We start from the raw sequence: 27,233 nt of genomic DNA on the forward strand, positions 1-27,233 counted from the left end.
GGCCACATACTCTTACGTGAGCATGTCCTCATGGTGTCTCAGAAATCTAAGAGGACTGTCACAGATAGGACATGCCTCTGAGAAGACTGCAGTCGGGGTATTTCTGAAGGCGGGCATTGATTTGCCCTTTCGTTGCCCCTTCCCACAGGGCAGGGATCAGAGCAAGGCCCCTGTGCCCAGGGCTCACCTCATCGAGAGCTTCCACCTTCTTTTTCAGGATCCCGGAGATGTAGCGGATCAGGGCCCACTGGCGGGTCGCCCCCACACTGACATACAGCTCAGTGAGCAGCTCCTTGACTGTTGCACCAGGCTGGCCATCGATTTCCGTGTCCCAGTCAGGCCCCCTGCATTCAAGGAGGTCCCAGGTCACAGCCAAGACTATGCGAGCAGGGCCATTCACCCAGCCCCCCTCAAACTCCTCTGCAGCACCAGCACCCTCGCACAGAGCAACACGTGACTGTTCAGAATCACCACGGTAACACACACGGAGGTGGCGGCTCTCCTCGCCAGCAAATGCTGCGCTCACCAATGCACAGGGCCGAGGGAACCCAACGGGGCCGCCAGCTCTTGAGAACTGTACCCAACTAATTCCTTTAGAGGCAGCAAATTCTGCATCTCTTATAACGTGTGTACTGCCCAGAACAACAAGGCCCAGATCCCATTAGAGGTGCTATCACAAACCCACTGGGCCAGGTGACCCAGGGAGGTTGTGGAATCCCCGTCACTGGCGGTTTTAAGAACAGGTTGGACAAACCCCCATCAGGGATGATCGAGGTTTATATGGTCCTGCCTTAACGCAGGGTGCTGGACTAGGTGATCTCTCAAGGTCCCGCCCTGCCCTGCAGTGCTAAGAGGTGGATCCATGCTAACGGCATTATTTTGGAAACTCCTGTCAGGGTCACATCTGGCAAACATTTCCCAGCCAAGTTATAAAGGCGGAAGCACAGGGAACCAGTCATCTTGCCTCTCCCGAGTGGGCAACACCTAAGCGTCTCACTGGCGGTGGGAATTTTAGGGTCAGGGCGATGAAGCCGAGGGCAAAGCGATATAAAGGGCTTCATGGGTAAGGGAGGGTGAGGGTCGGCCAGGCTCCTACTTGAGGGTGTGCAGCATGTAGAGGAGGTCGGCCTGCTCCTGTAGGGTGGAGCACTCTCGCAGCTGAGCCACCAGGGCCCTGCAGTCCACGTTCCCAGCCTTGTCTCTGGGGAGGTTCACCACGCTGTGGAGCGAGGGAATCTGGAGGAGAGAGGTCATTTGGGTTTCATGTTAGAGCTCTAGCTGACGTCCTGACTCTTGCCCTAGAACCCCAGGGCACCCCACTTGGGGCAGCTGGCTTGGCCTTTGGCTCTGCTCTGCCCTGGTTAATGCCAGCTCCGAACGCTGGCCAAAGCCATGGCACCAGCTAACAGATGGACAGTCACTGCAAAGCAAGAACCAGCCCACAGCTAGGAGAGCACTCTGCTTGCAAGGACCCCAGCTTGGGGCTGGTTCACGAGCCAGGATGCTCTGCTAATAACCCCGCTCCACCCTATCCTCTCTGATGTGGGCAGATTCTTCCCCAGACCTGCTCCTCACAGACCCACCTCCACTGCCCCATCATGTTGCATGGGAGAGCAGCAGCACTTCCCTTCTTCCCCAGCGGCCTGACTCTGTGGAGGCCGGTGGTTCATACCTCACTTGCCTGTCTGCTATAGATAGCCTCCCCCAAGCTGCCTGGAACTATCCAGGAAAGCAAGAGCCCACATCTCTAGCTGCTCCCAGGTGACACTTAGGCCATTTCCCCACATTCACTCTGCTGCTCCACCCAGGGTATGTCCTGGCTGGGCAGACACACTAGACAAGTTTAGAAGCCAGGAAGTTGGCTCTCGAGGCCGGGACGCATTCAGCACCCCCAGCACCTGCCCTGCTCAGGTTCACCTGGCCATCCTGGTGGGGCTTGTGTGTGGAGCCCAGCAAGTGGACGGAAGGCTGGGAGGCCTGGAACAGCTTGGACGGGATGTACATGTTGACATCTGCAAGAAACCAACATTCGTTCTGTTCAGCATTAAACTTCAGCAGGTTGCAATTCACCCAGCAGCATATGGAGACCTGCCCTGCTCTCAGCTGCTTGGGAGAGTTTTAAATCCTTGTTTACCTAGCCGCCAGCTTTGCGGGCTGATGTGCTTAGAAGGGATGGGAGTATCCTGGTCCCACCTTCCAGGTGAATGTGACTGGGAGGGGAACTGCCTATTTAATAGCTTCTAATCTCTCAGGAATTTCTATAGGGGCTGCAAGGCACCGGAACCCTAATTGACACGGGTTTATACTCAGGAGGATATGCTGCAGCCAAGATTAATTACTTGAGCCTTTAAGCACTGCAGGGTTTTATACACTACTTAATTGCTTGATTAACCCAGCACAACAGAACAGGGGTTAATGCTCCAGAGATTTCACACACAGGCCTCACAGGGAGAGCAGAGGGGGCAGTGCTCTGCTGCCTTCTCGCAGTTACCACGGGTGGCTCTTTGGAAGCTTGACAAGAGGATCTTCTTGAGGCAGCTTTAACAAAGGGCTAGATCAGCAGGAGAAGAGGGCAGGAGGAGAAGAATGGCAGCTGGGACCTGCTGGCCATGACACAGGGAGGATTTACTCGGGGGGTTTTATCAGCAGCTGTGTACCACTGCAACCAGGGACTCACTAAATCTGGCTCTGACACTGACACCCTCTGCAGCCTTGGGGAAGTTTCTTCCCCTTATTTTACAGATGGGGAAGCCAAGCAGTTAATACTTACCCACCTTACCTTGATGGGTTAATTTCTGTGGAGCACTAATAATGCTCTAGAAGCAGATTAGCTTCACCTGCCCACTGTAGTACCACCAGCCTTGACAAAGGAAGGGCAAACGCACTGGTGGGGACAGGCAGATGTTTCTTTGCAGATGTTTAACCCCTTGTATCCGTCAGTGAACGCTGACCCTGGGCAATGGCCCCGTGCCTCACGCAGACGGCACAGTTGGTCTTCGGTCAGTTGTAACACTGGTGTCCTCAAGAGCGGAGAGGACCAGTGCCCTGACCTACTACACCCATATCAGTTAGGCCCCGCCACTGCCATGACTTGTAACCACATTTAACTTCGCCCAACGGCTGTAGCCCAACAGGATTGGAACAGTTAAACAGCTACAGCCAGTGTCCTGGCAGCATGCTGTAGATGATGCTCACAGACCAGTCCTCAACCTTTTCCGTGCCAGGACCCTGCTCCCAGTTAGCCATATGGGAAGGGCATGGTGCCACAACTACAGCTGGGCAATTTTTATTTTTTTTTGGTTGCCATGCCAAAAACATCTGAAAAAATATCTATATCTATATACATATAGGTATGTAAGTTTGGGGTCAAATAAAATATTTCATTTAACCTGAAACAAAAATTTCCTTGTCATAGAATCATAGAAGATGAGGGTTGGAAGGGACCTCAGGAGGTTCAGTTAGTCCAACCACCTGCTCAAAGCAGGGCCAACCCCAACTAAATCATCCCAGCCAGGGCTTTGTCAAGCCAGGCCTTAAAAACCTCTAACAACCGAGATTCCACCCCCTCCTAGGTAACCCATTCCAATGCTTCACCACCCTCCTAGGGAAAAAGCTTTCCTAATATCCAACCTAGACCTCCCCCACTGCAACTTGAGACTATTGCTCCTTGTTCTGTCATCTACCACCACTGAGAACAGCCTAGCTCCATCCAACTTGGAACCCCCTCTTCAGGTGCTTAGAGGCTGCTTTTCACTGTTTTTCATTTTGTTTTGTTTTCAGGAATTTTCCGTTAAAAAACAAGTTTAAGCTACATTTCTAAACACTTTTTCTTTGCATCTGACGAAGTGGGTTGCAGCCCACGAAAGTTTATGCCTGCAGAAATGTGTTACTCTTTAAAGTGCTACAGGACTCTCATTGTTTTTGCTGTATGCAGACTAACATGACTACCCCTCTGGGTTTTTTCTTTTTAAAAGTCAAGTCTTCATTTTCTTTTGTTTGAAAGTATTCACCAAATGCCACCCCAATTTGTGAATAGTGATTGACCCAGAACTTAATCTTGTGGCAAATAAACTATGCATCTGAAGGATTTTGTCCAGCTCTATTTTTGGCACCTGGTTGCCACTCTCAGAGTGAGAGCCCAGATCAGACTCTCCACTTGCCCACCTCGGTGAGTGGTCAGTGGACCCGTCCCTACTACAGATTTCAGACCCATTGTGAACACAACCTAGTCTTTTCTGTCTAGACTGGACCCAACCCACATTCTAACCATGATACTGAAATATGCAACAGCCCTGATCTTCGGAGGGCTGGAGCACCACTTGGCAAAAGAGTTGCACACAATTTGGTCCCAAATGAGAGGCGTGTTGGAAGCAGTATTTTGTAAGGGTCCTGAGTGAGATTTCAGAAGGCTGCTGCCACCCTTTCCTTTCTTAAAGCAGAAAGAGCTGGCATCTAACACTAGAAGTTTTTGTTCCTGCTTTTTAGCAATGGTGCATCTGCAGAGACATAAATACTAAGGTCACCTGAGGCCCACGTGCACAAGCATTTACATCAGTGCTAGCGCCAGCGTGGCCGCATGGGTGCTGAAGAATGGATGCTGCAGACAAGCTCTTTGTGTGAACTCTGTTCTAGGCAAAGCCACACAGGATATCAGCAGGCGAACAGGTCCAGTCTACACAGACAAGAGGCAGTTGGTGGAGGGAGAGGGACGCTTGCAAAATGGTAACATCTGTAGCATAGGCAGGGCTTTTTGCATGGTTTGGTCAGTCTGGACTGGCAAACAGCACTACCACCACGGTAGCAACCACAGCGACGGATACACACTGTTCCGGCAGCCGTGTGCTTCACTGTGTCGTGACACAGTTGTTGCCAATCACTCCACGCCACATCATGGGCAGGGCCGCACAGCACACCTCTCGCAATGACAGACAAGTGGTGGGAAGACAGACGGGTGGGATGGAAATGACTGGAGCGTGGAATGTGCAGGGAAGGGGATGAGGCGTCTAGTGAAGCAGCTTTCTCTGTTTGCAGCAGAAATATGAAGTTTTAGAAGTGAGAGAGAGAAATGAAGAGCCCCATTCAGAGAATGGGGGAAGCCCCAACTGCCTTGCCTCTAAGGCGAGACCCTAAGAAACACCTTAGGAACCTACAAGGCACCTGATCGGTGACCATCTCCGAGGGACAGCAGAACCCCCACATCTAAGCTACACTGTGCCAGCCATGGAGGAACTCGAGAACAGAGCGAAGGGAAAGGGCACTGGGGGCTGGCTCTGCTCCTGGCTCCATCCGGACTTCAGGCTCCGTCTATACCGGGGGAACAGAGAGCCCCGATTCCAGCCATTAGGGACCAGCCACCAGTGCGGACCCTCCAGGCAGACAGGCAAAGCTGCTGTTTGCACCGGGTCACTGTACCCCTGCCTCAAGCTAGGCTAGTTGCACTGGGTGTCCGTGATCTGCACCACCCATGGCTGCAACATGAGCAAACCCCCAGGGAACCCAAGGCTCAGGATGCTGCCTGCTCATGGCGGGAGCTGGCAGAGGGTGCGGAAGAGCTCCGGGCCTAAGGAGGCTTTAGCAGCTCACTAAAGAGGCCAGGGCAGGGGCAGGAGTGGGGCTAAGATGCCACCTCCCAATACAAGCAAGAGGACAAGGATCAACACCAGGCCACTTAGCGTAAGGAACATGCCCAGTATGGGCACTTCCAAGCATGATTCCAGCACCTGGCACAGCCCAGCCAAGCTGCGTCTAGGCCGGTGCCCCATCCAGACACCACCCCTGCACATCTGCTGCGGGAGGACTCCAGCACGTGCCGCAGGCGCTCTGCCATGTCAGGGCAAGAACCTTCCAGGCAAGCCAGAAGTGGCAGAGACTTTTAGTTCCCCTAGTGAAATTTGGGTTTGCCCCCAGCCAAGGCAGGAGAACTCCTCGCGGCCCGTTCATGAGTGTCTGACCCGGGTGGTGTTCGCTCTGCCACGGGAGGTGCCGTGCTGCAAACTTCCCTCCTGTCTCAACAGTATAGCACCACCAGCCCTGCAACACTAACGGACCAGCGGCCGGAGAGGGTCACTACTCCAGAACCCAAAGTTCAGTGGGCACATCTTTCTAACTAGCTCCCAGCTACAGCTACTACGCTCCCCTGCCGCAGACACACATGTGATGGGGCAGGCCCAGTACCTGGGCTTCTAGGGAAGCAAGGTAAAGCCAGTAGCTTCCCAGCTAAATTAAACAATGCGACACCAGTGGGGCTGCCTGACAGACATTGGTCTGCACTGCCCAGCGCTGCGACTGGGCTCATGGAACTTGAGGGGAATCCACCCGGGGAAAGATCTGAAAATGCAGCTGACCCATTTCTCTCTCTTATCCATCCCGCCTGCTCCCATCATTCACCTTCACCCCCTCCCATTACATCCCCTCTTCCTGGCTGCTCAGTGCCCCTTGCTCACCTGTGTCCCAGAGCTTTTCTGCTGCCTTTCCCACCCCCCGTGCCTCTGTCAGGCACACTAACACTTGGTGAACATCTGTAATGAGCTGCAGAAATGCCAACAGCCATGAGACGGGAACAGTCGCTTCCCCCTCTAATCTGGGGAGAATAACGAGGAAGGGTAAGTATTCTGGCCAAGGCCCCAGAGGAAATCAGTGTCAGAGCCGGGACTGGAAGGCAGAAGCCCACTGGACCATACTAGTGCTCATATCTGAGGTGCCCTTCCTTGTGTGGAGAGGCCCCACTGGCTGCTAGCAGAGGAGACAGCCAGCCCTACCACCTTGGCTACTTCTCCACACGCTGCCCCCCCTGCCATGAGCAGATCTTGGTCTTCCCATCATATTCCACGAGGCTGTGAAGCCTGCAACCTCTGGCCCAAGGGAAAGCTCTGGGTGGCTGAGAAGGGTCGCCTCGGGGAGGGTTTCACATCTTCATGGCAGTGCTGTAATACAGGTCGGCTAGAATCCTCACTCCAGGGCAAACAAGGGAGAAAGATTCACCTTGGCATTTAGAGGGCCAGTGCCATGGGCACCAAGGGCTGGCTCTCCCATGGCCCACCATGCCACACAGCTCCCCAACCTACCTCGTGCCTGAAATGCAACCCCTGCTGCTCCAGATGTGGCACCTGCTTGGCAGAGGCTGCCAGTCGTGCCAACCTGCCCCAGAGCAAGGTGTGGGGATGTGGACAAACCTCCATTGGTGGTGGAGGCCTCACACATACAGCTGGCTCTGCAAAGAGGAAGCGTCAGTGCACGAGCCCAGCCACTTGGCTGCTCCCGGGGGCAGCACCTGGTGCGTTACTCACTCTGCACGTGCAGCTCTTTGGCCTGGGACACCAGGGACATGAGGTCACGGGTGGTGTGCACTGCGGCGCGGAAGCGATGCAGCCCTCCCTTCCGGGCAGCCTTGGGAGCCGTGTGCTCCAAAAGGTGATCTAAATACTGAGCAACTTCGTCACAAACATCAGCTGGAAGAGCAGGCAGAAGAGAGGGGGTTAGTCACTGGATGCCTAGGCTCCCCTGGGTTTTCCTTGCTGTGGGGAGAACCCCCGCTGCCCCAGTGCGCAGGTAACACGGAAAAGGCGCAGTCCGCCTACATGATGTGGCAACAGCACGTCCAGCTTACTCACTAGGCAGACACAGGCACAGCACCAGCCGCAGGCTCAGAGAGCAGTGACCGTGTCTGACATGGTTCCTAGCCCCTCCTCTCCATACCTGCAATGCCCAGCATCAAACCCAGCCTCCAGCTCCAGCAGGGTTATGCTATCCGTCCCTTGGGTTTCATGAGGGTCCTGCTGCTGTTCTCCTTTCTGATGTGGGGCGAGACCCTCAGCTACTGCACACAGATGCCCCACTGAAATCCCTCGACTCCGTCTATCTGGGCTTCGCCAGCCCCCTCCCCGACTGCATGTGATTCTAGTGGGAACCCTGATTTATCCATCATCTGGAAAATGAGGTGGAGTCTCTCACTGTTAGCCCAAGTATTTCAGGTGCTTTTTTGAATGCTGTTACTAAACTCAAGAGCGGTATCCATTTAAAAGGCAACAACACATGAAATGGATTCAGTGCTTCTCAAGCATTTGCCATAGACCTAGACCTGCAGCACCCAGCACAATTCAACCCTAGCTACTCCTTGAAACAGCACGTGTAGGGTTACTGAGATCACAGCAGGCTTAAGTCTAGTCATGCCTTTCAGTTCCTGTCTGTACGTTTCTCCAGACTGGCTCTTGGTGGACACATGCCTGTGTTTTCAGAATGCTGCCTCACTGGGCTCCTGCCGGGGTCACCAATACCCTTTGTATCTCCAGTCTTCGTAGTAAAAGAAATGGGCTCAACCCCTACAGGCCTCACACACAGCAAGTCTGCTTAACCCCATGGTCCTCATCCTTCACTCATCCCACTGGTTTGATACATCCCCTTGTGACTACAGCACTTCAACCAGCCTGGGAGCTCTTCTGAGCAGGGACTGTCTCTTCCTAGCTGTGAGAGACCCAGCACAGCAGGACCTGATGGGACACAAAATGCTATTTCTTATTACAAATCAATAATTGCTAATAGATCACCAATAACCATTAGGCAAGGTTTGCCTCCAAGCCATCACAAAGGAGAATGGAAACCCCTTCCCATCAGCCACCTCTTTCCCATGCCACGAGCTCTGCCCTCTATCATCTCCTGGCTGGGGTCAAACTCCAGAGAGCCCCAGAAGCTCCTCGCTGCCTGCCCAAGCCCAGGATCAGCAGCAACCAAGACGTCAAACAATCTGGTGTGGAGTGGAAAGGGCTTACATGAACTTGGACTCCTGCCCTGTGATACTATGCGCCTTCTATGCACCACTGTCACCTTGGCATTAACACCACCCTGTTAACAGAACCGGTACTGCAAAAGATGCTTATTGCGCTGCCCAGAAGGCCCAGAGCCTGCAACACAGACAACTTGAGCATTGCCACACATGGAAGCACAGTGCTCACAGGGCTCTCAAGAGTGCACTTCAGATGTTTTCAACACACTCATGCCACAGTGAAGCGAGCCTGTTGTGCGATTTACACCACTTGCCTATGCAGTCACATGCATGCAGCAGTGCTCTCTCACTCGCTCTCTGCAGCAGCAATTGGACATCATTGGACGGCAGGGTCCGTGTCTTTGCAGATGAGGAGTGGCAGATAACTAAGCAGGGTACTGCCTGGACTAGCAATTGGCCAGTCATGCATCATGGAGAACATGGTACAGAGTTCCAGGACAGTGCACATGCGATAATGACAGCATTCTGTCCCTGCAGGAGAACATTGATAGAATCTATCTATATTCTGCTATACTATGTAAATGCAATGCCGTTAGGATGAAGGCCATGACACTTGCATGCCAAGGGCATGCTGGGGCACCCTTGCTTTGACTACGCATTAGCACAGCCACACAGCTCTTATACAAGTACTCTAGAGTGCAGGCAGCTTTGTTCAATTTCCTGTACAGACTATCTAGCCAGTGCTGGGTCTGGGCACCCATAAAGGCAGAGGTGCTTCAACAGCTGCCTGGTGTTCAGTTCTGAATGAAGTGCTTCCCTAGCACCATAGCCAGCAAGCATGTGGTGGGCTTTCAAACAGGGACTCTTTGCAATAGCCATAAGCAGAGCAGCCACTCAAAGGCACAGTGCAGGGGATTTTTAAAGCATCTTCTGTGGGGCTGTGAGATGCTTCAGCTATCTGGACTGTAGCCTGGATATTTGAGAAGCTTCAAGAGCGCTCATCTGTTCTGCTGCCTCAAGAGGTTTCAGTTAAAAGAACACATTTGGGCAGAGCAGAGGCTACAATTCAGCCCTACAGCTGCTGAACACAGGCAAGGACACAGGTATGTTGCCAACAAGATGCAGACATCACAGCAAAGAAAATTTAGATTAGCAGCATGCAGCCCCAAAAGGTGCAAAAGGAGAACTTAAAAGGAAACCCCCCATGCCAAGTCCACAGCAGGGATACCAGCGATCTGGGAGTGATGATGAAGATGCAATTACAAGCAGGCTACAGGCACAGTTAATGGGTTAACAGATGAGTCAAGAGAATAGAGGAGAGGTAAGCAAAGGGATTGGGACAGACATTTGATTCTGAGAGGTCTTTGGAAACAGGAGATCAAGGACAACAACTTCACAGGAGAGGAAACAACCAGCCTCAGCCAGCTACACTGGCCCAACCTGGGAGGAAGCACAAGTTACCCTTTGTCTTTTAGGGGCAGGGTATGTGTTCTGTAACAGGGCAACAGATAGCCAGCCAGGTCAGTGCAATCAGGACATACAGTCCAAGAGACCAGAGCCCTGACTCAGCAAAGCACTTAAGCACATGCATAAGGCCTTACACATTTTCCCATAAAACTGGCACCTTGGACTCTACATGGAGCTAGAAAACTTTCACTCTCATCGGTTCTTAAAGACTTCCTTCCAGACTACTAACGTTGCTAACTGGATGCAGACAGCATACAGCGTATTATGCTTTCATCTCTTCCTAAAAGAGATCCCAAGAATTTAATCAGGTCCTTTCCAGGTTCTTTCAAATTCAGATGCTAGTGGGCACCATCCCCCTCTGTACATTTCCCACACTAGCCGACAGCAGAAAGTCAAATTCCTCAGCTTCCCATCTGTGCTCTCTCACCTTGTGCTTGGCTTTGGTGTGCCACACCCACCATAGCAAAGACTCAACATCCAGCCCTCAATTCTCCTATCACCACCAAGTTAATTAATGGAGCATCACGTAAGAACAAAACCAAGTGGAAATCTAAGTACATTACATAAGTGAGTGAGTGAGGTACCATCCTGAGAGCCATGGAGTTAACCAGTTTACAGATAAGTGTGGCATTCCTGACCACAGCCTATTTCGTGCACCAAGGTCACCCACCCATTGCTGCTTACCATCATCTGCTAATTGAAAGCCATGCAGCCACTCCTCAGGATCTAGCTCACTGTAGCTGTCAATGCTGAGCCCGTAATCATCGGCATAGAGCTTACCCTCCGGCCCAGGATCCATGAAGCTGAGGTGTGTGCAACACGACGTTGTCAGGAACTCAGACAACTTACCCGTTTGGGTCCTGGGCAAGGGAGAGAGGGGAGATCAGGACAGAAGGGAAGGACCATGGGTTTGTTCTGCAAGCTTTGCATCGGGCACGATGAGTCAGCCTCTTCCCGTCTCTAACCAGGGGCCAATGGGAAGCAAAAGGAACCGTAGCACTCTGGCAAGTGTGTCCCCACACGCACTGCCTGCTACTGGCTAGAGCAGGAGACTACTCAGTAGCCCAAGACTGCTACAGCCCTGAAGGGGGATGTTATGCAAGACAGTGACCACCACGAAGTGTGGTTGGACCCCAGATCTCTTACAGGGGCACAGCTTTAATGGTTTTTAGACACTAGTGGGAAAAGCCACCTAGGGACCGTTACTCAGGAGTGTCCTCTGCAGGCCTGGGGAAGCAGTGACCAAAACCGACCCAGGGCTGCACCTGTTTTTTTGGTCTCCAACCTTGACCCTGCGACAGGGAGCCATGCTGACGTCTGCTTAGCAGTCAGGGGCAGGAGAGGGGGAGCAAGAGCAAAGGCCCCTGGGGAAAGATCTCCACAGCCCCCAGAGTAGAATGGGGCATAGACTGATGGAAAGAGCTTGGTTATCAGGAGGTTAGGGCACGACACAAAAAGGACACAGAGTTAGAGCCATTTCCTCCATTCAGCTAAGGGTGCAACGGTCTCTTTAAACCTCAGCGCTTGGACCACAGCCACCCCCTCCAGCTAGGAACTGGGGCTGCTGAGGAATCCGAGGGCTGAACTGAAATTCACCTTGCCAACAAACAGGAGCCAGATACGTAATGCCCTCGGGGGAGGGAAGGTTGATGACAGTAGGGATCAAACTGGGGACCCCTGGATCTAGACATACTGGCCTCCCCTGCCTGAACGAAGAGCCAGCTCTGGCAGCACAAAGGATGTAGCAGACTCGTGATCCAGCCACTAGAGGGGGACAGAGTGCCACACGGAGTAGCCTGGGTTACACAAACATGGCTGGACCTAGACTCTGGGAGCAGACATGGGGTGGGAACAGAGGGCAACTCCCACAGGTCACTCAGGGACCGAAGGGAAAATTTAGAGACAGAATAATTCTTGCAGTATATGGAGCCAACCCTACAAGCTGTCCCGCCATGCATAGTGCTTACTCCCTGATGTAGTGAGACTGCCTCCCTCAGCAATCTATACAGTGCCCCCCACTGCAACATCGAAGCATTGGACACCAGGAATGGGCATAGGGGTGTGTAGGCACTGGCATGGCCATGGCACTGATCTCGGGCAGGTTCCCAGCTGATACGTTGGTCCATGTCCCGGTGCAGACTTTGTAACGGAAGGTTTAGTAAAAACACCTCCTGTTGCAAAGAACTTCAAATCTCCTGGTCTAGGACCCCTTCTGCCCCATGGGCAGGAGTAGTGCACCCCTCCCCTCCCCCCGAGCTGAACAGGGGTAAAATAGGGCCGCTCTCTGAACTGGAAATTATGCCAATCCAAGCACTCTGCCCCTAGGGCTCTGGAGGTCTTGGATCATCCCAGAGGAGAACGACAGAGGGACAAGGTTACTACCAAGCAGGAATGCTCTGAAACATCACCATGAGGAGGAATTGCTTGGGCCATTCATTAAGCCGTGGCTGCATCACCTCAGACCAGAGCTGGCTGGCAATGCGTTGCCACAGGAGCCTCACTGCAAGCCTGCTTCATGTGTTCCTTGGAGCCTGCCAGCCAGCCGTATGCTCATGGAGACCAGCAGCTCCTGCTTACCTTGCCCCACCAAAATACCCGTCCTGCAGCTTCCTCAGCATTGCCAGCACTGTCGGGTGGACGCTGTCTCCAGTTTCATCTTTCATAGATAGAAAGAGACAGGCCATGAGAATGACTCGGGGGAGACACATGCATTCAGAAACCCACTGCGATCCAGACAGGGCACTCTGCTGGAGAGCGTTCATGGTTCTCTCCAGCCCCTGGAGGGCTGCTGAACTCCCCGAGGACCCTCCCCCACGCCAACATACACAGACCTTCTCCCGCCTCCCCATTCTTCTAAAATATGGGTTTCCCAGCTCACCCAATGGCCTAGCTGTTGTGCTGAGACACGGTAGTGTGGACCAGAACTAAAGAGGTTCCCCATAACCCATCGGTTCTCAAACTGAGGGTCACTATGTGGTTATGTGGGGGTTGTGAGCGGTGAGACCCGACCCCAGCTTGGCTGTGTGGGACTGTGAGCTTCCCTGCTTACTTCCTACAGGCAGAGGCACATGGGGGGAGGGGGCAAGTGGTGACACACACATACTGCTCACACACACCCCAACACTCCTCCACAGCCCCCTAGTGGGCTGTGTGGGTGGGAGCGAGGAGCAACACCAGGGCTCCCAGCATCCATCTGGGCTGTGCTGCGAGACAAGCATCAGGAGGTGCTGCTCTCTGCCCTCCCCTTACGCAGCCTGGGTGGGGAAAGGGACCTGGATGCAGGGAGCTAGGACGTTGCTCCTCACTCCCCGTCCTCCCCCCACACACAGCCCCCTAGGGGCATGCAGAGGAGCAGCTTTCAAAGGGGAGCAAGCAGCAACATCAATCGCACTGTGCCGGCAGGTCAGTTTCCCCAAGTGGCTGCAGAGGGAGGCAGGGCAGAAGGGGGGGGGGGGAGGGTCCCACGAGGAATGGGGGGTGCCCATGAGGGCCGGGGGGGATGGGTCACACTCAGAGGCTTGCTGAGTGAAAGAGGTCATCAATACAAACATTTTGAGACCCACGGTCTAACTCTTCAGCAGGCTTCCTTCCACTGAAACACAGAGCAATAACAAGGTCCTTTAACATCTAATACCCACACCAGCCCGGACTTCTTGGGAATCCCAAGCGTGAGCAGTTGTGTGCTGTGCTAGGGCTGGCCCATACCCATGGCCGGGGCTCAGAGGGGTAGTCACACTCCAGCTTACACACGCAGTGGCAAGATGCACAGTGTGAGACAGAGAGAGAGTCGGGCAAGGAGATCAGTCCTTCAGCCTAGCAGGCAGTCTCCCCTACCTGAGGTAAGTGATCATAAAGGTGAAGTACTTGGGTACCTTTTAAAATGACCGAACATTTCCTAATCACCTTAGGAGAACAGTGGTCATGTGAGCTGCAACAACAGACAGCGTATACTGCCTCCCACCACGAGTGATCCGAGACTGACTAGGGCAGCGAGGAGACGTGAGTGAGTTACACCGAATGGGACAGAGGGAAGTGCTCTTAGGCCATGTCTATACCACCGCTTATGGCATGCAGGGGTGTGGGAAAAACCACTCCCCCTTAGTAACAGCTTCGCCAGAGTAAGTGGCAGCGTGCACAGCGCTATGTTGACGGGAGAGCTTCTCCTGCCGACACAGCTACCGCCGCTTGGTCAGGTGGTTTTATGATGTCGACGGGAGAGCTCTCTCCCATCGGCACAGAATGGCTACACGTGTGATCTTACAGTGGTGCAGCTGCATCGGTGCTGCTGTAAGCTCTCTAGTGTACACATGGCCCTTGTCACCTTTTCCTCTAAAAGAGGGACAAAAGAGGCAGCCAATTTAACTGAAAGGCAGCAAATTCAAGGATGATAAAGGGAAATACTTTTCTACACAATGCATAACATGCAGAACTCATTGCCACTAGATACAGAGTCCAAGAGCTTAGTGGGATTAAAACAAAAGGGTGAGACATTTCTACAGATCAGCAGGGAGGAGAGGATGCCATTACCACAGTTGGAATAAAAATGAAGAGCAGATATAAGCCCTTGTATTTCTCAGCATCAGCCAATCCTTAAGGCTAGAAAGGCACATCAGCTCGGACAGGTTATTCCACAGTTGTCTGTCAAGTTTTCTTGCACCTCCTCTGAAGTAGATGAAATTGGAGCCAGGATCCTGGGCTAGATGGACACAGACTGATCCAGTCTGGTAATTCCTACTTCTCCTACAGAGCTACAAGCTCCCAAAGGGCTTGTCTTTTGCACCGAGTCTCCTTCCCAGTTGCTCTTCTAGAGAGACATCCAAGAGGAGAGTCAAAAAGCATCTACCTAAGGGACTGAGTGATGGGAATGAGCTTGAACGTCAATAGGAGAAAGACAGACATGAACAGAGAGTGGGTGACAGAGTATAGGTGACCCCACCCCAGCCTCAGCAGATGATCCATCCTGTCGTTAGATCAAAGGGATTCCATGACCTAGTAGAACCCATTTCACCAATGCAGGATTGTTTCCTAACATACATGGGCTGGCTTGGATTTCGTCCAGGCAGATGATTTAAGATGTACCAAGCAATGGGGTTCCCTCCACTTTCCCCAAGCCAAGAGGGGGGAACCAATCTAGCAACAGGGCCCCAGGGGTAAGTTCCTCCCCCAAATGGAAAAACACTGGGAATGTGGTAATGGAAGGAATCCAGCCCTGGAACAGGAATGGCTTTTTCTCCCTGTCAGCACAGGCGAGATGTACTCTAGCCAAATCTCAGCTGTCTGAAGGGAGCGTTTGTTCGTTACAGAGTGCACCTGGCAGGATGGAGCAGGAATCAGGGAGAAATGTCCATGTGGGAAGGAAGCAAGGGCAGCCAGTCTCCAAAAAGGAAACAGAGTCAGTCTTCCCCAGATGCCAGTCTGACAGGGAATCCCAGCCAGCCAGCCATGGGATAGCCATGGGATAGCAAAACAAAGCATATTCTAAGCACCTGCGATTTATATGGACAAGACCTGGGCTGCAAGCACAGCCAGCCAAACTCGGACGCTTCCAGGGACAGGCCAACCACAGGGGTTGAGGTATCAGAGCGCTGGAGGAGAGCCATGGGATGCCACAGCGAGGAGCACATTAGAAATACCCAGACTGGGACAACAGTGAAAATGAGAGCGGCAGTGTGATGAAAGAGTCCCGCTCTCCATGTAGGGCCCACGGCAGGGCAAGACCAGTTCCGTTCATTTCACTGGGGTAGAATGGAGCCACTCCTCACTTTGCCAATATTTTATTATTTCTTTTTCCTTCCCAACCATTTAAACAATTTTTTCTTTTTTAAGTGACGAGGGCGGGTGGCGGAGAAAAGGAAAAAACGAAAATGAAAATTCAGATGGAAATTGTTGCAAAGTACTATTTCCAAGAAGAGGCCATTTTCTCTACAAAGAAGCGTTTCATTCATAAAAATTCAACCAACTCAAGCCAACTGCAGAGCTCGAGGCTGGCATGGACTCTGTGGATACCCACAATGCCTGAGGGCAGAGGCACTTCCTACAGGCGGGGAGGAAGGAATCCAACCCTAATGTTTTGCCAGTATTGCACCAGGCAGCCCCTTTAGCAAAGATCTGCGTTCCAAGGCAGCCGTGCGTTGGGTGTGCCCCCCCCGCACCATGGAGGCAGTGCTGTTCACAGCAAGGCAAGCTCTTCACAGGTCAGAGCACAACAGCGCCGCTCTAACTCCTTCACACAGATCTGCTGGGACTTTGGAGCAGCTCCACAGAGCTTCCTAGTGCAGATCTGTTGTGCTGGCCAAGGTGCTATGCAACGTTTAAGGGCTGCATTGACTGTGCCTTTCTAGATACCCAGAGAGAGACAGGCTAGAGGGTCTTTACCGAGCATGGTTTGTGAGATGGGGAAGGTGATGGTCGGCCGCCCAGTCATCCTCCAGCGGCTGCACAGGTAGGAGAGGTCTGTCCGCAGCATCTCCACAATCATCTTGTTGTCCAGGGCCAAGTAAAATTGCTGCTGATCAATGAACTGCAGAGGACACAGGAGCAGAGGTGAGCAGGAGAGGGTGAAAGCCAGGAGGACTCAGATGGCTACTGCAGCACAGGGGGAGCTGGGTGTCATACCATGAAAGGGGGAAAGGAGCAAAGCTAGAAAGAGCTTCCACAGCAGCAGAGTAAGCGGGTCAATCCATGGCCAGGGATTGGGTCTGGGGCATCTGCAGGATTTAGGGGCCTTATACGTGGCACGTTTTGTTCGCTGCATGAGTGCAACTGGAGAATCACAAAGGCTGCATGGGAGAAGCTAGTTCTTGGCTGCGAAGGCCTACCGGAAATCCTTTCTATATTACCTGCCTGGAGATGGACAACCCCAGATCCAAGACTCCTGCATGGCTGCCAGCTGACAGACAGGGGCAGGAAGGTGCAAATACTGTCAAAGATGGGAACCTGCTTGCTGCCACAAAGTCATTGACTAGTGAATATGTGGCAGTGACACCGCAGAAGAGAACAGCAATGGGCACCGCTGAGCAGAATTCTGCTGGGAGGGTGAAGTGCCCTTCCACTGCTAGCAGTATCGTGGTGGCAAACCTCGTGTGTCAATACAGAGCCAGGCCAGATTCCAACAGCTCAGTAGCAAAGCATTTAAAAGGCAGGTACTGCATACACGGAGACCCAGTTAAATAGCTGTTAGATGAATAACCTCATGGGGGAAGAGGGTCACTTCTTTCCCCACAGTCTGCTTCCCTCCCTGCCTCCTTACCCTCCTGCCATCTGTACACAAATCATCAGCCTAGGAGACACAAGCGTGGTTGCTATATCATCTCGGTGATGGGAGCTCTGACTGTCCTGTGCTCTCCTAACAGCCTGTGGATTTCCGGCTGGGCTGACAGCCCTGGAGAACGAAGCCCTCTGTTTGTCTACACAGTTGCAGATGGTGCAAACGTCACAATCTCCCCACTGAGCACAGCCCTGATGGAGAGAAGGCGCTTGCCCTGCCACAGCAAGAGGAGGAGCTACTTCTGTGCCCATTCGGGCTCTCTGCCAAGCCTGCCAGCATGGAGGCCAGTTGGCAGGAGATTTTAATCACCCAACTATTCTCTGCCCATCGGAGTCCTGAAGCAGGCTGATGCACTGGCTTTTGATCGCTGCACCTGTAGGCTGGACTGGAACGTGGGACACAGAAGGTGGAAATCTCCCTGGTCTATTACCAGTCCCTCTCAGTGTTCTTAAAAAGGAGGAAACCAAGAGATTTTTAGTGTCTCTTTAAAAGCCAGATTTTCCACCTTGCCCTAGTCAAGGACCTTATTGCTCCCTATTCACAGCAGCCTCTAGAGGGCAGAGCTGGGCTGCCCTCTTTGTAGAAAAAAGGAATTGCTTAGAGGGGCATTTTCTCCCCACTCACCCTGGATGCCTTCCCAACCAGGAGGCTCTGGCTGTTCCCCCTTCCCTTTCCGTGAAGCTTTCTCCACAGATTGCTTTGTTGCTACACCCAGCTCCAGACCCTTGTCCAGCACAGCACCACAGGCAGCCATGCAGCTCCCAGACATGGAAGCCATTTCCTTCCATTACCCATGCACACACTGGTTTGTTATGGTAGGGTCCACACAGGGGCTGGACTGCTGCCGTGGATCGCTTCTTTTAAAAAAACGGTATTGAAGCATCTGGTATGGAGAAACTGGCAGAGGTTTCCATGGACTGGGTCAAGATTGGCAGGCCCCAGCTCTGACCTAGTGCCTCAGAGACACAGTCGGGGAGGGAATCTCTTTTATGGGACCAACCGCAGTTGGTGAGAGACTAAAGCAGAACTCTGCATGGCTCAAAACTTTGTTTCTTTCACCAACAGAAGCTGGTCTAATAAAAGATCTCCTCCCCCACCGTGTCTCTCTAATACCTTGGGATTGACACAGCTACAACTGTACTTAGGGTCTCTTTGCAGTTTGCAACATCCTTTAAAAAGAAGCCCGTGCTTCAAGCCCCGGCGAGAGCCGTACCACTTACATAGCATGGGCAACACACACCTCCCACCATGAAGCGTGACTCAGCTGCCACACCACCCAGCAGGCACCCACCTGGGGCGTGAAGGTGAAGATGTTCTTTCTGATGTCATAGAGTTTGGATGTGCCCAGTACCCCCATGTACCGGAAGGGCCGGCCACTCAGGTTCATGCGCTTGTTGCGACCTGCAGGAAGCGAGAAGAGAAGTCAATGCTCTGTGTTACAGAAATGCTCTGAGAGGAGATCTGCGACAGGACACGTGGGCAAAGAAAGACTCAGGCTCAAAGGCTGTCCACTTGCAAGGAAACCACTTGATACAAGACACATACGGAGCAAGAGTGTTTCCAGGAGTGACAATCTTATCCTTAGAACGAAGCTTTGTCCGGAAACTGACAGCTCCCCCTCTGGATGTGCTATGCTGCCCCTCAGGCATTACAGCTGATCATATCTAGGCAGTGTTGCCCAGTGGACAGAGCACTAGACTGGGACTCCAGAGACTTGGATTCTATTCCTGCATCTGCCCCTGACCCACTGGAGGACCTTGGGCAAGTCACTTGGCTGCTCTATGCCTCAGTTTCCCCATCTGTAAAAAGGGAATAATGATACTGACCTGCTTTGTAAAGTGCTTTGCTGAAAAGTGCGAGATAAGAGCTAGGGACTCATTTTTACACCCTGCTCCAACATGCTTCTTGCACTGGAGAGGAGTTAATGTTTACAGCCCTTTCCTGGATCAGGCGCCTCTATTATCCTTATGAGAGAAACAGGATTTGTAGCTTAACTGATATCCTGCTGCTAGGACTGCCACATCCTTCCTACTTACACCAAGTCCAGGTTCCCATCACAAGTGATGCTGGGATCCTCTGAACTCCCAGGAGTTCAGTGCAGGTGTAGGTCCCACACTGCTTGTACACGGGATGTTTGCCCAAGAACCTTGTTAATATATCAGCACCACATCATGGACTGAAGGAGATTTCTTGCTAGCATGTAGTGAATCCCAGGCACTGGGTGCACAGAGATGCTCCCCCCCCCCCCGACCACACACACAGTGGGGAAGTTATTCACTTGTTCTTCCATTTAAATGAAGATGTGCTCTCAGAACAGAGGAAGGAGGCAGATTTCAGGAAGTTGAAGACTGTGCTAACAACTCGCTCCACAGGGCTTTCAGGAGCTATGCAGAGCAGGGGTTGGGACGGGACTTGTGCGGTCTCCCTTCCCCAGGCAATCCCTTGAGAATCCCCAGCACCTGGTGCAGAAACAGGTCCCTTCTAGAGAACAAGCAAACCCCATAAGAGGGGCCTGCTGAAGAATGAGTAGCCTCCAGAGGGGGAGGGAGCATTAATGCACAGCTGCATTCAACAGGCTGTAGGGAGAGAGGGCAGGTCAGGCACTTGGGATCATCAGGGGCTGTCTTTTTAAAGTGTTCCCTTATCTAGATAACAAGGGAGTTGAGACTCCTATTGACCTTTTGCCCTCCATGCCCCTTGTCTGACGTCTGCCCCAGGAAAGCTGTCTGGCCAGTCTGACTATTTGGAGGTCTGTGTGCAGCATCCCAGCATCTGGGCTGCAGTCTCCACACCAGACAGATCTTTCCAAAAGTTGTGGGTTTTTTAATGAGCAGAAAAATGTTTCCCCTGCTCTGTGGCTCTGTCAATGCTCGTTTAACAAGATCTAGATTTGGAAGTGAGATTGACCAACATGATCACACTGACAGCAGCCTGGGCTCACGGTCAGCAGGCTGGGGACTAATGCTGGTGCTTGAAAGAGGAATTTGGGGAGGGAATGGGGAAGGGGGGAGCTCTCTGAAGCTGCAAGAAATAGGAGATCCCCCAAGAGTCCTTTGCCTGCTAAAGAGGCAGGGTGAGAAGATGCAGAGGGACTGCTAGAGGGGTGTCAATATAAAAATACACCTATGTTCAGTCAGGAAGGGGTTACCTGGCAGCCTGAGGACATTCTCCAACAAGAAATAAAGGGGGGGGGCCCACAGGTGAGGGGGAGGACTGACCGTGTCAGCGCACACTGGAAAGTCAACCACCAGGAGGATCAAGTAGTTTCCCAAGCTGCCTTTCCCTGTCCCATCCAGATGTTCTACCACCCCTGCCGCATGTGCCTAGGCAGAGCTCCAGCTCACACGTGATGCCGCTCACCCAGTCTGGCATAGATGTGGCTGAGGATCCGGGCCGGCTGCACTCTGATGGGGTAGACATCAGCCACTGTTTCCACCTCGATGCCCTGCTTCTTCAGGATGGCCTTGATGCCATCTGTTTCAGCGAGGATGCACACTGGACAAGAGTGGAGAGAGTAGTATCAGCAGCTGGAGAGCTCTGGCCAGAAACTTCACTGCCCAGTGGCCATTCCTCCTTTGTGGAGACTGCTCACAGATTAAGCGCAAGTTGCTTGGCGATGACTGTTTGGGCACCATCACCATTAGGTCACCATCCATCCCAGCTAAACCGCTGCCGGGGGGGCAAGACTGCCCCTCTGCCACCAGGGTGGGGGTCTGAGAGCCACCCTCCTTGCAGCAACGATCGCCACATGGAAGGTGAGATGTCCAGGTTAGCAGGTGACAGGGTCTGAGTGCGAAACTCATCTGAACATGACCAGCAGCAGCACCAATAAGAGGTTGTGGTTTAAAGGGAGCATTTACTTTTCTGTAGCATCTTCCATCCTGAACGACGCTTAAGAACTTTACATACTTAAACCGATTCCTTTATGTAGCTCGCATGTCACTTCAACCACTGCTGAATTGCAGCCACCTCTGGGGAATAACATAGCAGCTGTCTCCCTTCAGTTAAACAAGGAATCTTTAAACCAGAGTCCTGGCCCCTTCGTTCTCCGAATGCCATCCAAACGGACAGCGTCCCAGCTGGGGCACTGGCTCAGAGGGAAGAGTGCCCACGACAGACACCCACACCTGGGAGGTCTTCCAACCAAGTATTGACCTGAGTCAACCCCTGCTTAGTCTGAGTGATTTCACAGATCAGAGAAGCTGTGAGGGAAAACGTTATTTTTGCTCCCACCTCATGGCACTGCTCACCACCTGTATGAAGCCTTTCAACCCCCTGAAAGGGTGACCAGCTGCACCACCCATTTTCAGACACAAATAACATCTGCCAAATCAAGTCAGTGACCAGATCCGGTGTGGTGAAGCTTTCAGCCTGGTGTCGGGCAGGAAGCCATCCTGCATTTTGCAGACAGAGGTGGTTTTCCCTCTTCTGTAGTGTGCCTACAGCAAAACTGCAACATCAGACTGCCATGCTCACCTTGGACTACCACATCCGGCTTCGGGACAGTAGAAAACCTGCGATTCAGGGGATCAATTTCACCTGGAGCTAGAAATCCCTGTGTGAAGAAATAACAAGAGAGAGGAATTGCCCTCACAGAAAAGACAAACTGCTTGCAGAGACCCTTGCTAACATGACCCTAGCAGTAGAACACATCTCACACACTGGAGATCAGATAAGATGGGGAACCCCATCTGTCAGGTTCAACAGCTGATCAGCATTACACAACAGATCAGCATTACACTGGGCTTCTCATCAACATTACACAGGAAAAAGATACCTTGAAAAAAAAAAAAAAAACCTCTTCCCCATTTTGTTACTCAAGGATGAGCCAATTCAGAGCCAGGAGTGGCAGGGCCTCTTTTACCAAGAGTTATTTTGCTTCCTTGGAGGGACTCTGAGTAATGAATGCACTCTGGCCAGAGAGAAGATTTAACTCTTTAATCTCACCAAGGCCCCATTTGCTATAATCTGGCATTCTCCGGGTTTTAGCTCATCAAAGCTTAGAAGACAATGGTGCAGAAGAAGCTAGCAGCATTAGAAGCAAGAAGGGGGCTCACCAAGACTGAGTAATTCCTAAAAGCAAGCCTGGAAGATGCCTGAAATAGCCACAGGCAAAGCTGCAGTGGTCACAGTACAGTGCACTGCTGTGCTGAATAGCAGCCTCTGGATGCTGACTCAAAGATTTCACTACTCTGGTGAGGGATGTTTTATTGCAGAGGGGATGATCAGGTGGATGATGTTATTTAGCAAGCCTCCAGGCACTGGTGGCACATTGCAGAAAAGGCTGCTCAGCTGACAACACCAGCCAGCAAGCTGGAGTGGGAAGTGGGCAGCGACCAGACGAAGAAAGGCTGGAGATAAGCCTTGGCTAGAATGCGAGCAAGTGGGCAACAGAACAGCCCCATGTGTTTGTCAGAAATGGCAAGTGCTGCTCAGAGCGCGCCTAGGCCTGGGGCACTACAAGGAAAAGCCACAGATTCCCTGATGTTATGGGCAATTATTGCAAATGGAAAGTTAATCAATTGAAAGACCAGAGGTGCTGAGCATCCCCAGGTCCCACTGACCACAGGGGAGGCAAGAGTGCTTAGCACCTCAGTGTTTAATGCAAGATGAACCAAGATTGACTCCGGAGCAGGCAAATACCTCAGAGACCAGAGCTGCTGGGCTTAGACTAAACAGCAGCCCGGAGTCACAGGTGTGATCTCACCTCTGCCAACAGGCATCCCAGGATGTAGAGAGACTGGCCCCACATGTGGGGCAGCTTGCCCATAGGGACCCGATCAACGGTGTGGGGATTCATATACTCCTCATCCACCTGGAAGAAAAGTTTGAGAGATCAGACAGCCTACAGCTGAGGAGATAGGTGGGCATTACCCAGGCAAGCTTCCCTTTCCGCACCTGGATGGGGGACTCCCCCGTCCCTCCCCCATTAGCTAGGTGAGGCCAAGACCACACACTCAGGGCCTCCCAATGCAGATCTAGAGTTTCCACACAGCATTGCAGCAACATTCTCCTGGCTCTTCCTGTTGAAGAGCAGCCGAGTTCTTAGGCCACCAGAGGATCCCAGCGTGGCTGCGGCACCCTTTCACTCTTGGCAGCCGGATGGTGACTTTCAAGGCTGCCTGCACATTTTAAAGAACCCACCCCCAGGAGATCACAGCTGTCCCCTGCATGCATGTTGCACCCTGGCTGCATTCAGCTGTGTGGTTCGTTGGGGTCAGGCAGCCAGACCTAGAGAAAGGAAGCAAAGGGCAGCAGCAGCAGAGCTCAGCCTGAAGGGCCAAGTGTCTCAGCAGTGAGCCGTGCCCTGTCTGAAACCAGTCCTGTCCACACAGCGAGTGCAGCAAGCAGTGAGGGGTGTGGAGGTGGAAGGAGCTGTGTTGCCCAGCTGGACATACTGCCTGCAGCCACGCTGCAGCTGGGGGTGAGCCTCCCAGCCCAAGCAGGCAGATTTCTGCTCAGCTGCAGCCTAGAGGTACCCACTCAGTCCTGAAGAGGGAAGACACGGGGGCAGGGAGTTCTGGAGCCTGCTGGCTTGGCATCAGAGGGGAGGGAGCACATAGCCCTTCCCCCCAGGTGCCTCCCACACTGGTTGGAAAAGGGCAGCCTTCACCAGAGAACTGGCATGATTGACACCCCCTCCACCAACAGGGCAGGATTCATACACTCCTCATCCACCTCCTCCCGTCTCTGCCCACTCTGGTCTCCAGAGGTCTGCCTTCCTGGCCAGGGCTGAGACCTACCTAGCACAGGCATCGCCCTGCAACAACCCAAGCACCCCCTAGCCATGCAGAAGGGGAGGGGGCAGTCAGCAGGTGGATTCCTGCAGGGATCAGCCACAGCTGTTCTGAGCCTCCACCCCACATGGCCCCAGGCCAGGCAGGTGGACAGCGATGGCACAGGTGCCTCGGATAACAGCTGTCACCACCCCGCCCACCGGGAGAGGGAGCATCTAAGGGGTCTCAGTGAGAGCACAAGGAGGGGGAAGGCAGCTCGTATACATGTGAATTCCTGCTACCCCTAACGCTTTAAGCAAGAGCCTTGGGCCCCGGGCATAGGTGCAGCCCCGAGAGCTACTGGCTCCTTCAGAGGGAGCAGGCTCCAGTGACTGCGATGGGGCAGCTGCAGCCCAATGGGGCTGAAGAGAAAGCATGTGGGCCACAGGCAGAGAGAGTGGGCAAGGCCGGGCAGGCGGGCACTGCCTGAGGCCAGGCGACAGTTGGAAGGAGCAGGGAGTAGCCTGAGGGGAAGAGGTGCAGATCCACCAGAGGAAACCTGTTGGGAACACTGGCTAGAGCGGCGGGCTCTGCCCAGGGGCCGGAGAGCTCCGGGCACAGCCAGCTGGGCCCAGGTGCAGTGCCTGATTCTGGAAGGTGGATCCAGGAGCAGAAGCAAACGCACAAGTGGGGAGGCCTGGGGGACATTAACGCCGTGGGGCACCCTTTGAGAGGAGCCCAGGAGCACAGGGCTGGTCCTGGAAGGAGGTTCCCATGAGCAGGGGAGAGACACATAGGCAAGAAGCCCTGGGAGACCTGATTTGGGGGGTCAGCAGAAGGCTCACGAGAGAGCAGCGGGTCTGAGAACTCAGATGGGGGCCTGGAGAGCGGGGAGCTGCGACAGGAGCCGTGTGGTTAATGACTCTCAGGAGGGAGAGCTCTGAATGGGATGGAATTGCTGCTGCGCCGTGACAGCGTTTTACTCAGGGGGTTGGGAGACGTGGTCTTTTTACCACACAGGCTCAGCAGACCATGGCGCTTCATATGAACAAAAGGGTTTTAATTTACTGCTGAGAGAGAATATTCCTTTGCATGGGCAGATGAAGGGGAAACTGAGGCAGGCATGTCATGCCACAGCCTGCCACTAGGGAAGTGCTGGCGATGGAGGCTGCCCTGCTACACTCACCTTATTGGGAGGGACACTGTACAGCTCCGGCACCAGGCGAACTCCGTTCTTCCCCTTGATAAGCACCCCTTCGAGGGCCTCCCTGTACTCCTGGACCTGAGGGGGAAGCCCCACAGGGAATCAGCCCCTGACACAGCATCCCCAAGGCAGAGCCCCACAGACCCCACCCACCAGAGCAGTTGGGATTGGCCAGTTCCCACAGGAGCGCACATGTAGCAGGCGGCACTGATGTGCTCGCCCTCTGGACACAGGCATGCGCAGAGCCTGGCCCCATGCCCCCACTCCCAGGGCAGCAGTTTATTTGCTTGTAAGCCACGGGGGGGCAGGGGCTGTCTTTCCGTTCGGTTCATATAGGGCCCAGCACAATGGGGTCCTGGCCCATGATGGGGCTCCTAGGCACTGCAGTAATGATGAACATGAAGTCAGCCCAGCAGTTCTGAGACCCTATGATAACAAAGCAGGTGTGCTGCAGTGACAAGATAGAGACAGAGCAACAAGGACGCTCCTGGGGGACTGGGTGTTTAACAAGCAAGCAATTCGCTTACTTTTCCCCTTAAACCCAGGCTGCCCTCCCCAACACAAGTGCCCCCTCCTCCCCACACCTTACTTGCTCTATGTTGCCGCTGAAGATCCCGTCGATAATGAAGTAGGTCCAGAACAAAGGCCACTCACATTCAATGTTCTCAAAGAGCTTCAGCTCAGCAGGCTCGTAATAGAGGCGACGGGGGTCCTGCGCAGACGGAGGTTAGATCAAGTCACACGAAGCTACACCTCGGGGTTTGTTCCGCCCTGTGGCCCGGCCCCACTTCCCCCTCCCAGCTATCCTTTCCTGACTCCTTCTGCAGCTGGGTGTTCATGGCAACCACCTGTCCACGAGCTGCTCCAGCCCTGGGAGCTGCATCAAAAGGCAGGGAGTAGCTAGCCTGACATCGTCCATGACTGCATTACCCACGTTTGTATGGCAACAAGTGATTTGCAAATCCGAGAGAGAGAAAGATGAGCGATGGGGAGGAGACCTGGATTTTTGGTTGAATGCTGGGTCTTTGCACATGAACAGAGGAAGGCAGGGCAACTCAGCTAGAAGGGCCAGAGAATCAGGTGTGGTAATTACTGGACATGCTCAGTAGCAGTTTGTGAAGCTGTATAGAAAGTTTCCGTTAAGGGCAAGCAAGTCTTCAGGCCCCACACATTCACCATCTGAGATCGATGCCTAGCAGACCTCTGAGTATGTTATAAATATAAGCAATCAAGGACTCGGTGGCTTGGAGCAAGAGAGGTGTCTGCTGTGAGGGCTTGCCCCAATCTCTGTCCCATTTTGGGATACAGGCAAGTGCCACTCCAGTTTGTTTGCTAACAGCTTTGAACTGGGATTCTGCCGCTGCTAAAGAGAATGGGGGCAGAGCAAAGTGAGGGCAGGGTTTGTAACTTCTTGCCTGATATAGCTAGGCTTCTGGGGAAGTGCCCCCTAGAGAGAGATCCTCAGAGAAATTCAGGGGGTGATTATTTTATATGTTGATCCCAACACCTGTATCATTTTGGATACAGGCTACAGCTTTCCTGTCACCAGAAACTGAGACCAGTCAATACCTAGCTCATATATAGCCATATAAGCTGCTATTACAGAACTATTACTATAGCTTACATAATTATTAACCCAAGCGCTGGAATGCTGCTAGCTGGAAGGATCCCCAGACTGCTATTTGCTGACAACGCTCTCAAGTGCTTGCTTCTCAGGCTAGTGACACAGGCTACATTTTATGGCCATGCTACAGAGAAGAACTCAGCTGTGAAAGAAGATCAATGGGGAATGTGCTCACACTGGTCTCATCCTGAAATATACATAACAGCAGCAGAGCAATGAAAGTCAGGGCAAGGAAC

The 27,233-nt window shown here is 53.0% G+C and overlaps 1 protein-coding gene across 2 annotated transcripts in view; it reads right to left on the reverse strand.

Annotated features, from left to right (window-relative positions):
- The window catches only part of PHKA1 (phosphorylase kinase regulatory subunit alpha 1), a 59,500-nt gene that overhangs the window by 12,181 nt on the left and 20,086 nt on the right, over positions 1 to 27,233 (reverse strand). For both annotated transcript variants that reach the window (XM_067548522.1, XM_067548523.1), the window contains exons 10-22: positions 25,963 to 26,085; positions 25,356 to 25,451; positions 23,161 to 23,268; positions 21,930 to 22,008; positions 20,814 to 20,948; positions 18,745 to 18,854; positions 16,562 to 16,706; positions 12,764 to 12,842; positions 10,871 to 11,046; positions 7,287 to 7,448; positions 1,918 to 2,012; positions 1,097 to 1,236; positions 188 to 344 (exon numbers count right to left, since the gene is read on the reverse strand). In XM_067548522.1, coding sequence (XP_067404623.1) covers positions 188 to 344; positions 1,097 to 1,236; positions 1,918 to 2,012; positions 7,287 to 7,448; positions 10,871 to 11,046; positions 12,764 to 12,842; positions 16,562 to 16,706; positions 18,745 to 18,854; positions 20,814 to 20,948; positions 21,930 to 22,008; positions 23,161 to 23,268; positions 25,356 to 25,451; positions 25,963 to 26,085 — 1,605 coding nt within the window. The remainder of the gene's footprint in view (positions 1 to 187; positions 345 to 1,096; positions 1,237 to 1,917; positions 2,013 to 7,286; positions 7,449 to 10,870; positions 11,047 to 12,763; positions 12,843 to 16,561; positions 16,707 to 18,744; positions 18,855 to 20,813; positions 20,949 to 21,929; positions 22,009 to 23,160; positions 23,269 to 25,355; positions 25,452 to 25,962; positions 26,086 to 27,233) is intronic.

This window comes from Emydura macquarii, unplaced genomic scaffold (genome assembly GCF_026122565.2).
Source record: "Emydura macquarii macquarii isolate MOO-44397 ecotype Brisbane River unplaced genomic scaffold, CSIRO-AGI_Emac_v2 contig_1253, whole genome shotgun sequence".
Taxonomy (NCBI): Eukaryota; Metazoa; Chordata; order Testudines; family Chelidae; genus Emydura; species Emydura macquarii.